Source organism: Tursiops truncatus, chromosome 3, assembly GCF_011762595.2.
Source record: "Tursiops truncatus isolate mTurTru1 chromosome 3, mTurTru1.mat.Y, whole genome shotgun sequence".
In the NCBI taxonomy this organism is placed as follows: Eukaryota; Metazoa; Chordata; class Mammalia; order Artiodactyla; family Delphinidae; genus Tursiops; species Tursiops truncatus.
Window position 1 is genome coordinate 153,201,234 of NC_047036.1, and position 14,154 is coordinate 153,215,387.

The 14,154-nt window shown below is 58.3% G+C and overlaps 1 protein-coding gene across 6 annotated transcripts in view; it reads left to right on the forward strand.

Annotated features, from left to right (window-relative positions):
- The window catches only part of FLT4 (fms related receptor tyrosine kinase 4), a 46,456-nt gene that overhangs the window by 20,581 nt on the left and 11,721 nt on the right, over positions 1–14,154 (forward strand). For 5 of the 6 annotated variants that reach the window (XM_073802882.1, XM_073802883.1, XM_073802881.1 and 2 more), the window contains 19 exons: positions 878–1,004; positions 2,110–2,218; positions 3,234–3,596; positions 3,873–4,019; positions 4,120–4,251; positions 4,420–4,526; positions 4,814–4,949; positions 5,424–5,528; positions 5,877–5,990; positions 6,189–6,277; positions 6,419–6,569; positions 7,053–7,147; positions 7,540–7,662; positions 8,743–8,854; positions 10,129–10,228; positions 10,588–10,693; positions 11,329–11,480; positions 12,431–12,551; positions 13,625–13,710. In XM_073802882.1, the coding sequence (XP_073658983.1) occupies positions 878–1,004; positions 2,110–2,218; positions 3,234–3,596; positions 3,873–4,019; positions 4,120–4,251; positions 4,420–4,526; positions 4,814–4,949; positions 5,424–5,528; positions 5,877–5,990; positions 6,189–6,277; positions 6,419–6,569; positions 7,053–7,147; positions 7,540–7,662; positions 8,743–8,854; positions 10,129–10,228; positions 10,588–10,693; positions 11,329–11,480; positions 12,431–12,551; positions 13,625–13,710 (2,475 nt within the window). The remainder of the gene's footprint in view (positions 1–877; positions 1,005–2,109; positions 2,219–3,233; positions 3,597–3,872; positions 4,020–4,119; positions 4,252–4,419; positions 4,527–4,813; positions 4,950–5,423; positions 5,529–5,876; positions 5,991–6,188; positions 6,278–6,418; positions 6,570–7,052; positions 7,148–7,539; positions 7,663–8,742; positions 8,855–10,128; positions 10,229–10,587; positions 10,694–11,328; positions 11,481–12,430; positions 12,552–13,624; positions 13,711–14,154) is intronic. The other variant, XM_073802884.1, reaches the window with a different exon arrangement.

Consider the following 14,154-nt stretch of genomic DNA (forward strand, 5'->3'; position numbering starts at 1 on the left):
GGGGCCAAGGTGGTCAGTGGTCTGGAAGGCACTAGAGAACCAGTGAATGGTGTTGAGCAGGGGAGTAACTAGTCACATTTGCCTTTTAGCAAGAGATCCTAATGGGCAGGGTGCAGGGTCACAGTCTGGGAGCTGGGAACCCAAGGGAGACAGGGTGGCTTATACCGGCAAAGGGGCTGTGGCCCTGGCATGATCAGTTAGGAAGGTTCAGTCAGGGTGGCCAGTCCACAACATTCAAGGCTCATAAGAGATTCTTCTAGACCACGAGGTTGCAGGTCCCTGGCACCTCCAAATGTGCTTCCCTCTTAAGCTCTACCGTTATGCTCTGCATGATTACAGAACCCTGGGGCCAACTCTGCTCCATTAGGGACAGACAAGAGCCTCCCTTGGGCCACCCCTTCCCCCCAGACCCCCATCCCAGCAGGAGACCAAAGGTGCTGGGATGCACAGCCAGCCCAGGGAGGGGCTGCAGCTCTAGAAGGGGTAGGGAGGGAGAGGGCTTCCTGTAACAGGATTGGTGACTTTGCTGCCCTAGGAGATCTGGGTGGACTTTGCAGGAAGGGACACATGCAGGTAGAAGCAGGAGGCACAGCAGACTAGAGGATAACCGCAGAGCCACGGGCTTGTGGTGCTCTGCAGGCGCAGGTCCTGGCTTACTGGGGAAGGCTGTGTCTGGCAGCTCATGCAGGATGGGTCGCTAGGCCCTGAACAGTGTCCCAGAAACAAAGCCTCCCCACCTCACTTCAGCCCAAGGGCCAGCCTTACCCACCATGATGTGAGATGAATCTGAGTAGGAGAAAAGCTTGACCCCACCCCCAGTGTGGGCCCTCTCTGCCTGTATCCCTGACCTGCCCTTGCCCCTTCTTGTCTTTTGCAGCCAGCGGCGGCAGCAGCGAGACCAAATGCCACAGTGCCAGGACTGGAGGGAGGTGACCATGCAGGATGCTGTGAACCCCATTGAGAGCTTGGACACCTGGACTGAGTTTGTGGAGGGCAAAAATAAGGTATGGGCCAACCAGGCCACTGAGTGGCTGGGGGAGAAGAAGTAAGGAGGCGGGGTGGGGCCCTCTCCTGGCCTTCTAGGTTTCCACTGGGCTTGCAGAACTCTTGCGATAGTAGCTGAGAGTCAGTAACCTTTCTGCAGTGTCTCTGGGCATCAGTTTCCCTGCCTGCATGTAGACTGTGGGGGCCAAACCTCCAACTGCTTCCCAGACAGGGAAGCTGAGATTCAAGGCCATGGGCCCAAGCCACCCAGGGCTAGGAGGGTTGGGGCTGGGGGCCGGCTCCATCCTTACCAAAGGCTGCTGAGCTGCTGGCTCAGGCTGGGGGCAATGCCTAGAAAAGGCCAGGCAGGGGAAGGACTGAACAAAGGCACCCACTTCCTACAGTCACTTCCTGTTTTCCTACACACCTCCAGAGCCTCTTCCTGTTCCAGGCTGGCCAGGAAGTGCCCGGCTTGGGGCTGGGGGGTGGGGTCTTTGGATGGTAGGCAGGGCCTATGGCCCTCTCTCCTCCTCTGCTTCCAAGCTTCCTACTCCCCCAGGCCAGAGTCCTTCTGGAGCCCTGGAACCCAGCCCCTCCCCTTGCCACTACCCAGGGCACTTGTGGGCACATCACAAAAGCCCTGGGGCGTTCATGGGCACATCACAAGGATCTCACACAGTGACCAGCTTCTCCCCTTGGACCACAGGCTGACCCTTGATGTGACCAGAGCATGAATCCTAACTCTGGCTTGGACCATCCCAGTGCTACCAGGCCCCTGTCCCCTCCTCGATATGGCCACAGCCTGAGCCCATCCACAGCCAGAGGTCTCTCTGGTCCTGCCTAATGCTGCCCTCTGACCTCAGCCACAGTTGAGGCCAACTGTCCATAGTGCTGTTCGTTGGGTTTTCTGGGGAGCCACCTCTTGCTGCTGCCCAAGGGTCTCACCACCTTTTCCCTGCCTCACCATTCCTGGTACTGTCTCTGAGCTTTGGTCATCTCCAGCTCAGAGCCTCAGTTTTCCCCATTACTCTGGTGGGCACAGCAACCTCCATGCAGAAAAGGAGGTTGGGGTAGGGGAACTCATGCAGGAAAGGGATCCTTATGCCTGACACATGTCCTGTCCAGACGGTGAGCAAGCTGGTGATCCAGGACGCCAATGTGTCTGCCATGTACAAGTGCGTGGTCTTCAACAAAGTGGGCCAGGATGAGCGGCTCATCTACTTCTACGTGACCAGTGAGTGACTTGGGCAGGCCTGGATGGAGGTCAGGAGCCAGGTGGGCACAGGAGGAGAACAGGCCTGGGAGAAGATGATATGCCTAGATTGGGGCCCATTGAGTTCTGGTGACCTTGAGGCACCCAGGAGAGATATCCAGTGTCCACTGGGCCCCTGGGTCTGGGCAGGAGGGATAGAGTTGGAGGTCATAGGCATATGGACTGGGGTGGTAATCCACTGGGATGGATTGGCACCGTCTGCCCCCAGACCTGGAGTGCCTCCCCTACGGGTGCCCTCTTGTTCCCCACAGCTCCGCCTAACTCCACTTCCCTCCCACCCTCTTCCTAATCCCTGGATCCTGCACAGCAGCTGGTTCCTATGTGCATTTTGCCCTGGGGGGAAGGTCCATAGTTTCCTCAGATTTTCAAACTTGTTAGTGACCTCAGAAAAGCTAAAAAGATCATGGAAGGACAGTCACTGGGCCCAGAGGTGTAGACGAGGGCATGTGGAAGAAAGATGGATCCAAAGAGAACACTTTGGAGGGGAGAGGAGCCCGTAGGAGCTTGACAATGAATGGCCAGAGGGACAAAAGGAAATTGGGAGGCATTGCCAAAAGCTAATGAAACCAGATTGTTTCAAGGAGAGGACAGTGGTGGGGAGTGTGGTCAGCAGTGAGGGAGAATGGGGACTTAGGCCCCTGCTGAGCCTGGTAGCAAGGAACTCAATGATGATCTGGGATCCTGGGAGAGGTAGGGGCAGCAGCCAGTTGGGGCTTGTCTAGGAAAAAGCTAGAAGGAGGCAAGGCCGGAGGAGACCCTGGTGGAAATGACTTCAGAGAGCTGGTCTCTTGTAAGTGAGAGGGAAAAGAGGGCTCCAGAGTGGTGTCCCTGCCCCAGATACATGTGATGTACACCCTTAGTTGAGAGCTGAGTGAGTCCAAAGGCCAATGAAAAAGGGAGAGAGAGCCCCTGGGCAGGGGGGTAAGTGAGCCAACACTGTGACACAGCTTCATAGTAGTTCCTCCTCCCTCCCCAGCCATCCCCGATGGCTTCAGCATAGAATCGGAGCCATCAGAAGATCCTCTAGAGGGACAGGCTGTGCGCCTGAGCTGCCGGGCTGACAATTACACTTATCAGCATTTGCGCTGGTACCGCCTCAACCTGTCCACGTTGCATGACGCTCACGGGAACCCACTGCTGCTCGACTGCAAGAACGTGCACCTATTCGCCACGCCGCTGGCTGCCAGTCTGGAGGAGGCGGCGCCCGGTGTGCGCCACGCCACGCTCAGCCTGACCATCCCCAGCGTGGCACCAGAACATGAAGGCGACTACGTGTGCGAGGTGCAAGACCGGCGCAGCCACGACAAGCACTGCCACAAGAAGTACCTGTCAGTGCAGGGTGAGGCAGGCAGGGCCTGAGGGCAGGGCAGGGCGGCGCTTCCCAAGGAGCCTTCACCCCCAGCCCAGCATGCGCCTGGGGGGTCCATTCCCGAGCCCGAGCCTGCAAGAGCGTCACCCTCCCCAGCCCTTCTGTGGAGGTGCGCAGCCCGGCCCACCCCCGAACTCAAATCCTGACCCTTCAGCTTCGAGAGTTCCCAGCCCTGGAGGGCCCTTTCCTGGAGGGCCCTCCCGCTTTCTGAAGCTCCAATTAGCTCCGTCTCCACCCCGCCCCCAGCCCTGGAAGTCCCGCGGCTCACGCAGAACTTGACTGACCTCCTGGTGAATGTGAGCGATTCCTTGGAGATGAGGTGCCCGGTGGCCGGGGCGCACATGCCCAGCATCGTGTGGTACAAAGATGAGAGGCTGCTGGAGGAAGAGTCCGGTAGGGGGATGGACGTGGGTAAAGGAGGGAGGGGGTCCGGAAGCTGGTGAGGCCAGGCCCCAGACCTACCTGAACTCGAACCTGCACCAACTCGCTGCAGGAATCGACCTGGCGGACTCGAACCAGAGGCTGAGCATCCAGCGCGTACGTGAGGAGGATGCTGGGCGCTATCTGTGCAGTGTGTGCAACGCCAAGGGCTGCGTCAACTCCTCTGCCAGCGTGGCCGTGGAAGGTCCGGCCTCCCCTTCACGCCCCTCCACCCACCCTCCGCCTGCCCTTGGCGCCGTCTTCTCGTGGCCACCTCACTGCTAGTTGTGCCCACCAGAAGGGGCACTTCCCGCAAGGTGCACCCTCTCCCTCCTCACAACACGCACACACTAGCCTCTTTCTGCCCACTCAGGCTCCGAGGATAAAGGCAACATGGAGATCGTGATCCTTATTGGCACCGGGGTCATCGCCGTCTTCTTCTGGGTCCTCCTCCTCCTCATCTTCTGTAACATGAGGAGGGTGAGCACTCCTCCCCCAGCTGAGTCTCTCCCCAGCTCCTCATGTGGTCTCTCTCCACCCTGGCTAGCCCTTAAGTTAAGGAATATTGTTCCACGTGGAAGCCTTGTATCCTGGGAGGCCTCCCTGTCCCCTCCATGCTGGGCTGTTACAGGACCAGAGGTTGTCTGTCCATCTGTCCCCTCCTATATTGAAAGTCCCTAAGGAGCTCCCATCTGTCCCAGACAAAGTTTTACCCAAGCCAGGGTGGTATGGCCAAGTCAATGAGCTGTCCCCATCCGCACCCCCAGCCAACCCATGCAGACATCAAGACCGGCTACTTGTCCATCATCATGGACCCTGGGGAAGTGCCTTTGGAGGAGCAGTGTGAATACCTGTCCTATGATGCCAGTCAGTGGGAGTTCCCCAGGGAACGGCTGCACCTCGGTGAGACCCCGCACCCAGCCTACTTCACCCACCCTGTACTGCTGGGCAGAGACAGCTTCAGCTGCTATGGGGCTGGGCAGGCTAGAGCCTTGAAATCCCTCCATTCTCAGAACTCATGCCAGAAAGTCCCACCTAGCCCCCACCTGGCCCGACCTGTCCATCTAGGCATGCATCCCCAGAACAATGATTGGGGCTCTCAATTCCCAGGCCCCCAAGGTCACTTCCTGCTGCTCTAAGCAGGGTGGGCCCATCACACCTGCTGGGAGAGGATGCAGGCCTTCCTGTCTGCCTCTCCTCTCCCTCTCTTCCCACTCCCACTCCCCATGCACTTCCTGTTTGGCAGAGGGGAGCCCAACTTTCCTCTGCCTCCTGGGCCTTCCTTCCTGGCCCTCCACAGGGGTTGTCCCTTCTGCCCAATCCTCTCCACCCTCACCCCCATACAGCTCACCTGGAACCGGCTCCCTGCCCCCACAGGGAGAGTCCTCGGCCATGGGGCCTTTGGGAAGGTGGTGGAAGCCTCGGCCTTTGGCATCAACAAGGGCAGCAGCTGTGACACTGTGGCCGTGAAAATGCTGAAAGGTGTGGGGTCAGCTGGTAGAAGGGGTGGCTGAGCTGGTGAGAATCAGCAGCTCTGGGTGGGCTGGTGGGTCTGTGGTACAGGAGGGGAAACTGAGGTTCAGAACAGATTCTTACCTTAGGTTCTACAGGGAGTCCATGGGAATTAGAGCTGAGCCTGGGGTTCATCTCTGAGTAATACTTACCAGTTCCACCTAAACCCTTTGCCTCAGAGAGGCAGGTGGGATGTGCTGCGCCCATACCAGCAAGAGCACTGGCCATGCCTCAGCTAAGCTAGTGGTGCAGAAAGAGGGTCGTGCAGGGGCTGGGTGGTGGGCTGGGCACCACGCGAAGCCCCCATGTTCCCTCCAGAGGGCGCCACAGCCAGCGAGCACCGTGCCCTGATGTCAGAGCTCAAAATCCTAATCCACATCGGTAACCACCTCAACGTGGTCAACCTCCTGGGGGCGTGCACCAAGCCCAACGGTAAAGAGCTCGGGTGCCCTGGTGGGAGGGTGAGTCCCCCAGGGTGCTCTGTCTTTGTAGGTGCAAAGGGCCAGCTGGGCTGGGAATGGGCGGGGATGAGGAGGGGCGCAGGAGGGCTTTGGGGCAGGGCCGTGGCTGTGGTGCTTGCCCTCCAGCGTACCCTCAGTCAACAAGCTCCTGGCTCCTGCCCTGCCCCAGGCCCCCTCATGGTGATCGTGGAGTTTTGCAAGTACGGCAACCTCTCCAACTTCTTGCGTGCCAAGCGGGAGGCCTTCAACCCCTACGCGGTAGGTAGGCGCCCCACCAGGGGCCAGAGCTCTGCTGGTGAGCAAGCAAGGCTCTTAGATAGGCTGGGGAGAAGGTGTGGGGAGTGATTTTGCAGTAGATGGCCAGCCTCCTCCCCCTCAGACCTGCTTCGTGCATCGCAGGAGAAGTCCCTTGAGCAGCGAAGGCGCTTCTGCTCCATGGTGGAGGGTGCCAAGGCTGACCGGAGGAGGCCAGGGAGCAGCGACAGGGCCCTCCTCACAAGGCTCCTGATGGGCAAGGGTGGGGCAGGACGAGCCCCTCCGGTCCAAGAAGGTAAGAGTCTGGCTTCCCCTTGCCTGAGTTGGCTGGCACACTCATACCTCATGATCAGGGACCCTGGGATAAGCCAGCCTGGGGCCCTCCTGGAGAGAATTATGTGGGAGAGCATGTAATGCACTCTGCCTTAGGAAGGGAGGACACCTCAGGAACAGTTTTCACAGAGACTTTTGATGTTTGATTTGGACATCTAGACATGAACAGGAGTTTGCCCTGCAAACATGGTGGGGAGCAGTCCAGGCAGAAGTAGCAGGAACAGAGGTCTAGTGTGGCAGCAGTATTCATTGCTCTGGAAAGTGGTTAGTGGGTGTCACAGACAGAATGGAAACTGAGGGGCAGGAGAGGGGGCCAACATGCTTGTTAAGCCTGGCCAGGAGGGATGCAGCCAGGTTCAGTGAACAAATGCTCCCTTTGGGGCTGGGTGGAAGATGGGAGTCATGGATAAGGACCCTCCTGAGCCAACCTCGCTTCTTTGTGCAGCTGAGGACCTGTGGCTGAGCCCACTGACCATGGAAGACCTTGTCTGCTACAGCTTCCAGGTGGCCCGAGGGATGGAGTTCCTGGCCTCTCGCAAGGTGACTGCCCCAGCAGGCTCTTCAGAGGGGAGAAAGGCCAAAACTCACCAGCATGTCAAGCTTGGTCCCAGCTCACCCCACAGCACAGCTATGATCAAGGCGCATCTCTCCCACTTCACAGAGTTATAAACTGAGCCCAAAGGGTGGAATTGACTTCCCAAGGTCTCCAGCTAGTCAGAGGCAGAGCTAGATATAGAATCAGTCTGTCCCGCTGCATAGCCTCTTCTGCTGTCCACACGGTTCCACAAGCTCTCTCCATGGCAAGTCCTGGGGGCACACAGAAATCTGTTCTCAAAGAGCAGGGCTCAGGTGGGGCACCCTGGAGCTCTAGGTGTGGGTGTGGCCCCAGGGGCCTGCACTGATCACTGCATTGCACCTCACTGCACCCCTAGTGCATCCACAGAGACCTGGCTGCTCGGAACATCTTGCTGTCAGAAAGTGATGTGGTGAAGATCTGTGACTTCGGCCTGGCCCGGGACATCTACAAAGACCCTGACTACGTGCGCAAGGGCAGTGTGAGTGCAGACCACAGAGGAAGGATGGGGGTTGGGGGCCATGGAGCAGGGTGGTGGACTCACTGCCATCCACATGGAAGGTCTGAGGGCCTGCGCCTACGGGGATTCTGGTGGCCTTGCTGAGGCACCTGGAGCAGGTGAGTGGAGACAGGAGCTGACAAACAGGGACCACAGCGCTCCAACTGGAGCTTGTGTTTGGCCCCCGAGGGGCTGGACATGCAGAGGTGGACCCTACATGGTGTCTGTCTTGGAGGTGGACAGACCTGGTGTAGCAGGGTCACAGCAAAGTACATGGGTGCTAGGTGCAACTTGTGTCTCATTGGTGGTGCTCAGAGGCAGGCATCTGAGCATCCATCGCTGATTAGAGTCTTGCCCCAGGGGAGGAAAGAAGAGGCTTAGAGGGAGGTCAACAGGCAAAATGGGTCCAGGCTATGAGAGGCCCACCGTGAAGGCTTTTGTCCTTCATTCTAACTGGCAGGGGTGTGGAGGTAAGAGTCAAGTGTGCCGTCCAGAAGCACCCCCCTCTGCAGGCTGTGAGGAGAGGGGAGTGGGGGTGCTGGGGTGGAGGCAGAGGCAATTCTGGAAGGGCCATGGCCCTCAGGGCTCCCAGGTAGAAGCCATAGGAGGAAAAGCACATCAGAAGCCACAGGTCAGGAATGATGTCATGCTTCCAGCTTGGGGACCAAGTGAGTGGAGAAAGGTGGAGCTGGTGAGGGTGTGCAGGGATACAGGTGTTCCTCAGGATGCTGGGCTGAAGGGTCTAGAGCTGGAGGAGGGCTGCAAGTTTTCCCTGGGAGAGCACAGAGGAAGAGAGGGGCCCAGATGGACCCAGGAGAACAGTAGCAGGGCAGAAGCCTTCAAGGGAGGAATGAAGGCTTCTGCATCCTACCTGCAGGATGGGGGAGGGGCAAATTGCAAGAGCCATCTGAATACACACAAGGTGGATGTAACCAAAAAGACTTTCTTGGGATGTGACTCCACAGAGTCCTGGGGAGACTGGGGGCAGGAGGAGGGCTGCCCAAGGGTTTGGCCTCTTCCCTCTCTTCCCTCCCCCACTGGGGACACATGTTCCTCCCACAGGCCCGACTGCCCCTGAAGTGGATGGCCCCCGAGAGCATCTTCGACAAGGTGTACACCACACAGAGCGATGTGTGGTCCTTTGGGGTGCTGCTCTGGGAGATCTTCTCCCTGGGTGAGTGCAGGGCAGGGTGCAGGGGAGGGGGGAGGCAGGATCACAGGTTCCAGGTCACTCCACCAGCCCCTCTGCACAGGGGGCTGTGCAAACCTGGAGCGAGCAGCCCAGGTCATTCTGAGGCAGGTGGTTGGAGAGCCCCCTGCCTCTCCCCTTCACCTCCAGCCTATGCCAGGGCAGAACCCTGTGTTCACTCAGCAGCCCCTGGGGTCAACACAGGTCACAGAGGGTAACACCATACGAGTTCCCCCAGATCTCTCCCTCCCTGGCTGAGCCCCTTCCTCACCTGCCATTAGGGATGCTGCTCCTGCTTTTGCAGGACTGGGAGCACCTGGGAGGAGACAGGGTGCTCACTCAATGACCACACCTGCAAGAACCTCACATGGGAACCTGGGCCCTGCTGGGACCAAGGTGAAGCCCCCCCGCACCAGGGTAGGGGTGAGGCGGTAAACAAGTGGGAAAGTGAAAACACTGAATGGCAGCCGTGACTGATGCTGTTACTAAAAATAAAAGAGCATGGAAGAGTGCAGGAAGGACAGCACTGTGTGTGAGCCAAAGGGGCCAGGAGGGCCCAGGCTGATGAAGGTGGGTGGAGTAGAGGCAGGTGGGCCTGGGAGGATAGCAGTCCAGGGTGAGGGGTTAGCCATGGCCATGGTCCCTGCGTGTTGGAGGTGGACATGGTATAAGCAGGTGGCATCGGGAGATGCAGTGAGAGCTAGGAGAGGTGGCTCATGCAGCCTCTGCAGGCCTGCTGGGCTGAGGACCTGAAATTTAAGTCTACTGGGAGCCATGCAGGGTTTTGGGGGAGGGATAGAGCAGTCTGACTCTTGTCTTAAAAGGGTTGTTCCACTGCTGTATGGCTTGCAGGAGCTGTTTTTCCCGTGGTCAGGAGAGGCAAGGAGGGAGCTAGGCAGGGTTAGGTCCTGTTTGCTGGTACAGCCACAGGACTTAAGGAAGAATTAGAGAAAGCTTCTCCTAAGAGGGGTCATTGTGACAAGACAGCTCAACTGGCTTGTCGAAGCTCTACTGACCCTGATGATCCCAGGATGGGACATGTTTTCGCTAATGTGCCTGTAATAAGCGGTGATGCTCATGGCAGCTCTAGCAAGCGGGTGCCACCGTCCTCTTAACCAGATGAAGAACTAGCAGTGGGGGAGGGGAGCAGCAGGCCAAGCCCTCTGCCATGGAGGACCAGGACAGAGGCGATTTGGGGTCTGGGCTGAACAGTAGTAGCCTGCTCCCCACACACCCACCCATCCTGTTCCTGCCCTCAGGGGCCTCCCCATACCCTGGGGTGCAGATCAATGAGGAGTTCTGCCAACGGCTGAAAGAAGGCACCCGGATGAGGGCCCCAGAGCTGGCCACTCCTGCCATGTGAGTCTCTTGGGAAGCCGTGAGGCACTGGGGGCCCAGAGGGGTGGGTGGGCATTAGGAAAGGGGAAGAGGGGTTGTGTACGGGCACGGGAAGGGCGGTATGCAGGCAAGGGTGGGAGGTGGGAGGTTGTTCAGTCACAGGGGTGGGGGTGGAGGCCTGCAGACACAGTCTCTCACTCCACCACTGGTCCATTGACAACTCTCCTCCCTGCAGGCAGGAGGGACAGCCCTACCTAGGCCCTGGGGAGGGAGGGAGGCAGAGCAGGTGTGAGGGATCGTTAGGCAGGGGGCTTGGGGTTTGCTGGGGTAGGGTGAGGGGTGCACTCAGAACACAATCCAGCATCCGGCTGTACCCGCAGACGCCGCATTATGCTGAGCTGCTGGGCCGGAGACCCCAAAGAGAGGCCTGCATTCTCAGATCTGGTGGAGATCCTGGGGGACCTGCTTCAGGGCAGGGGTCATCAGGTGAGCCCCCACTCTCCCTGTCCTGCTACAGCAACCTCTGGCTCCAACCCAGGGACCATCACATGGATGGTCAGAGCCCAACTTTGCCCATGAAGAGCCCCAGGCTGGTCCTCAGGGAGCCTACAAGGAGCCCTGTCTCCCAGCAGAATAGTGATATGTTCCTCTACCTCCCTCTCTGTCCCTCTGCCCCCTTCACCTGCCTTTGACTTGTATCTCCCCCCACAGGGGTGGGGAACAAAGGCAGCTCAGGGCTGGCTCAGGGCAGCTCAGGGCCTCAGCAAGTGCCCTGGGACCTGGAGGAGGGAGCAGGGAGCTGCTGCTGCCCCAGCCTCAGGGGCTGGAGACTGGCACTTGGGTCCACTTCTGCCCAGGAAGAGGGTGGGAAGCACTAGTGCTGGTTCTTGAGGCTGTGGAGCAGCTGGGGCTCTGGAGTGAGGATGCTCTTCTTGTGCCTACCTCCTCCTTTGATGGGGCACCTGGGAGGGCTGTGGAGAGAATTTGCCTGCTCCTTTAGTCCTTGGTGCCCTTGAGCACAGCACTTGAAGGGTGAGGAACTCCAGCAGTCCTGAGTGCAGGCGTGGGGCTAAGGGGGCACAGGGGCCTCTGACCCTGGCCATTTGTGCCATTCCTGCCAGGAAGAGGAGGACTGCGTGGTTTCCTGTGGCTCTCAGAGCTCAGAGGAGGGAAGCTTCTTGCAGGCGTCCACCACGGCCCTGCATGTCATGGAGACTGATGCTGACATGGAGGACAGCCCACCAAGCCTGCACCGGCACAGCCTGGCTGCCAGGTTAGCCACCCTCTCCAGGTCCAGGGGTCCCCCAGGCAAGGGGGACATAGTATGTTTTATCCTCATCAGTCATCAGGAAAAGTGAACTACAAGGACTTGAGAGGCCATTGTATACCAGCTCAACAAAGTGACATTAAATGACAGTGCCAGTGTCGGTGACGCCCTGGTGGACCTGGTCAGTCTCGGGGCCCCCGCAAGGCCATGCAGCCTTGCGACTTTGCTTTTCTCCACACCTCCTCAGTTCTTCCCTCTGCCATCCTCTGCTTGCCCGCACTCTTAGCCCCTGAGAGGTCCTCCCACTGACAATTTCAAGGAAGTGCCCATCTCAGGCACAATGCCCTGGCCAGCTCCACACTGTAGGGAAAGAAAGTGGAGCTGGTGGGGAGAGGGGCGAGTCTCAAGAGCCACTGGTAGGGACCCTGGGAACAGGACAGGTCACTCATTAACCTGTATTTAGGATTTAGAATGCAGCCTAAGTTCCCAGAGTTTGGGGTCAGAAGTCTCTTGCCAGTGTATGTCTACAGTCCAAGAAAGTCGTGTATCCACATTCCCATTGACATTGCTGGGAGAAGGACTCTGAGACTCCCCACCCCATCTTCCCCAGCATAGAGCAAAAACAGGCCTGGAGGACAGGAACACCCAGCTGGTTCTTGCCAGGCTCCTTCCACCAGCCCCCGAACAGGCACTCGAATGTTCACACACATACACGCACGTGCAGATCAGGCAGTAGCTTGCAGCACCGGGACTGACTGCCTTGTACAGGGTGGCCCATCCTGGGGTGAAGTCCTCCTCCAGTCTCTCTCAAGTTCCATGTCACACATAAGCTGGGTGCCCTCCACTCACCTTCCACACCCTCCCCACTGGAGAGGGGTGCAGAATGAGAGGTGGAAAGAGCTTTCAGGAAGGGTGCTGGAGTGCGTTTCTCAGCACTTAACGTTTTCTCCCCACAGATATTATAATTGTGTGTCCTTTCCGGGATGCCTTGCCAGGGGGACTCAGACCCAGGGTCCCTTCAGGATGAAAACGTTCGAAGAATTTCCCATGACCCTGACAACCTACAAGGCCTCAGTGGTAAGTGGGGTGGGTGCACCTGTGCACCCCAGGTCAGGCCCACTGGGCTCTTTCCACAGGGAGTCAGATGTCAGGAAGTCCTGAGGCCAGCAGCAGAAACCAGCTTGAAAATGTCAAGTCCAGGTTGTGCCTCAGGCATGGTGGGGTCTGGGCACCCATGCAGTGCCACCATGTCTCTGCTGCTTTCACCTGTACTTTCACCTCCCTCACAGAGGGGCTCACCTCCCTAGCACCCCCTTTCTCTTCCAGCAAGGTAGAAACCCCAGTAGGAACCCAGTGGAAAGATGGCTCCTTCTAGATGGTTCTCCTGGGATCGGCCTGAGTCAGGACCCCCCTTTGTTGGTCATCAAGCCGCATGGCCAGAGAGGAGGAGATTGTGTCACTAGAGGAGGAGGCTGGGATAAGGGGCATGGAAAACCACCTGTGTTCTCAGATGCGGTCAAGCAGAGTAGACCCCTTACAGCTCCGTGAGGCTGAAGGCACAGACAGCCTCCCAGCCTCCCTCCAGATGGGGTTGGTGAGTGAGCGCAGGCCCAGGGGAGGCTGGGTGCAGAGGCGGCAGTGGGTGCCCTGGACCAGAGCCATGCAGACCTGGGCTCCCATTCCCAGGGCCAGATGAAAATGCTGGGGGACCCCCATCTTTGACAAGAGTGCAGTTCCCCTCCACGGAAATCAAAATGAAAACCACGCCAAGTCAGGTTAAAGGTGACCTAGGCCCCCTAAACCTGGAATGTGTCTAAGGATCATTCTTCTATACTATGAGCTGCCAGATCCTTTCGATACTTCCTTGTTTCTCCCCGTGCTCCTGCTCTGCCTGTGCCTTGAGCATGTGTATAGCCACCTTTTATGTCTCCCAGTGGGGTGTTCCAGTTTTGCCACCCTCCTGAGTAGTGAGGCATGGCCCCGCCAGGCCTCAGTTTCTCCCTCTGTGGTGGGGGCACGTGACCCTAACCTACAGGCCCTGGTGATGGAACGGATGCCTGTTTCCCACACACTTGGCGCAGGATGAGTGTCAGGTTGGCAGCGGGGCAGGTCCTTGGGGCCCACAGCCTTAGCTTGTTTTCTCTGCACAGGATAGCCAGACGGACAGTGGGATGGTGCTGGCCTCCGAGGAATTTGAGCGGCTGGAGAGCAGGCACAGACAAGAAAGTGGGCTCAGGTAGGGCTTCTGGAGCCTCCTCTACTGGAAGGGGCCAGGGAAGGGAGGCCAGGCCGGCATGTGCCTGTCACTCTCTTACCTGAATCCTTTCATGGCTCCATAGTGCTTTTCTGTGTGTTCAAGGCAGGCCACTCTGGGACTTGAGGCCTGTGTCCACCAGCCTTACCAAAGGCCCCCTCTCCCTGATCACTGTCCTGACCCAGTACGCCTGGTGCTGGTCCCCAAACCTCCCTGCCATTCGACAGATGCTCAGACAATATCTCTTTGTGAAACCAGGAAAGATCCACCATGCCCAATGCGTGTAACACCCTTCCCCCAGCCAGGGGAGGCCACAGATCATGTGACCTAGAGCTGGCTGGTGTCCTACCTTGATAAGAATATGGTTACAGAGAAATCCTCCTGTGTGCTTGCATGGGGGGGGGGGGTGACCTGCATAAAACAGTG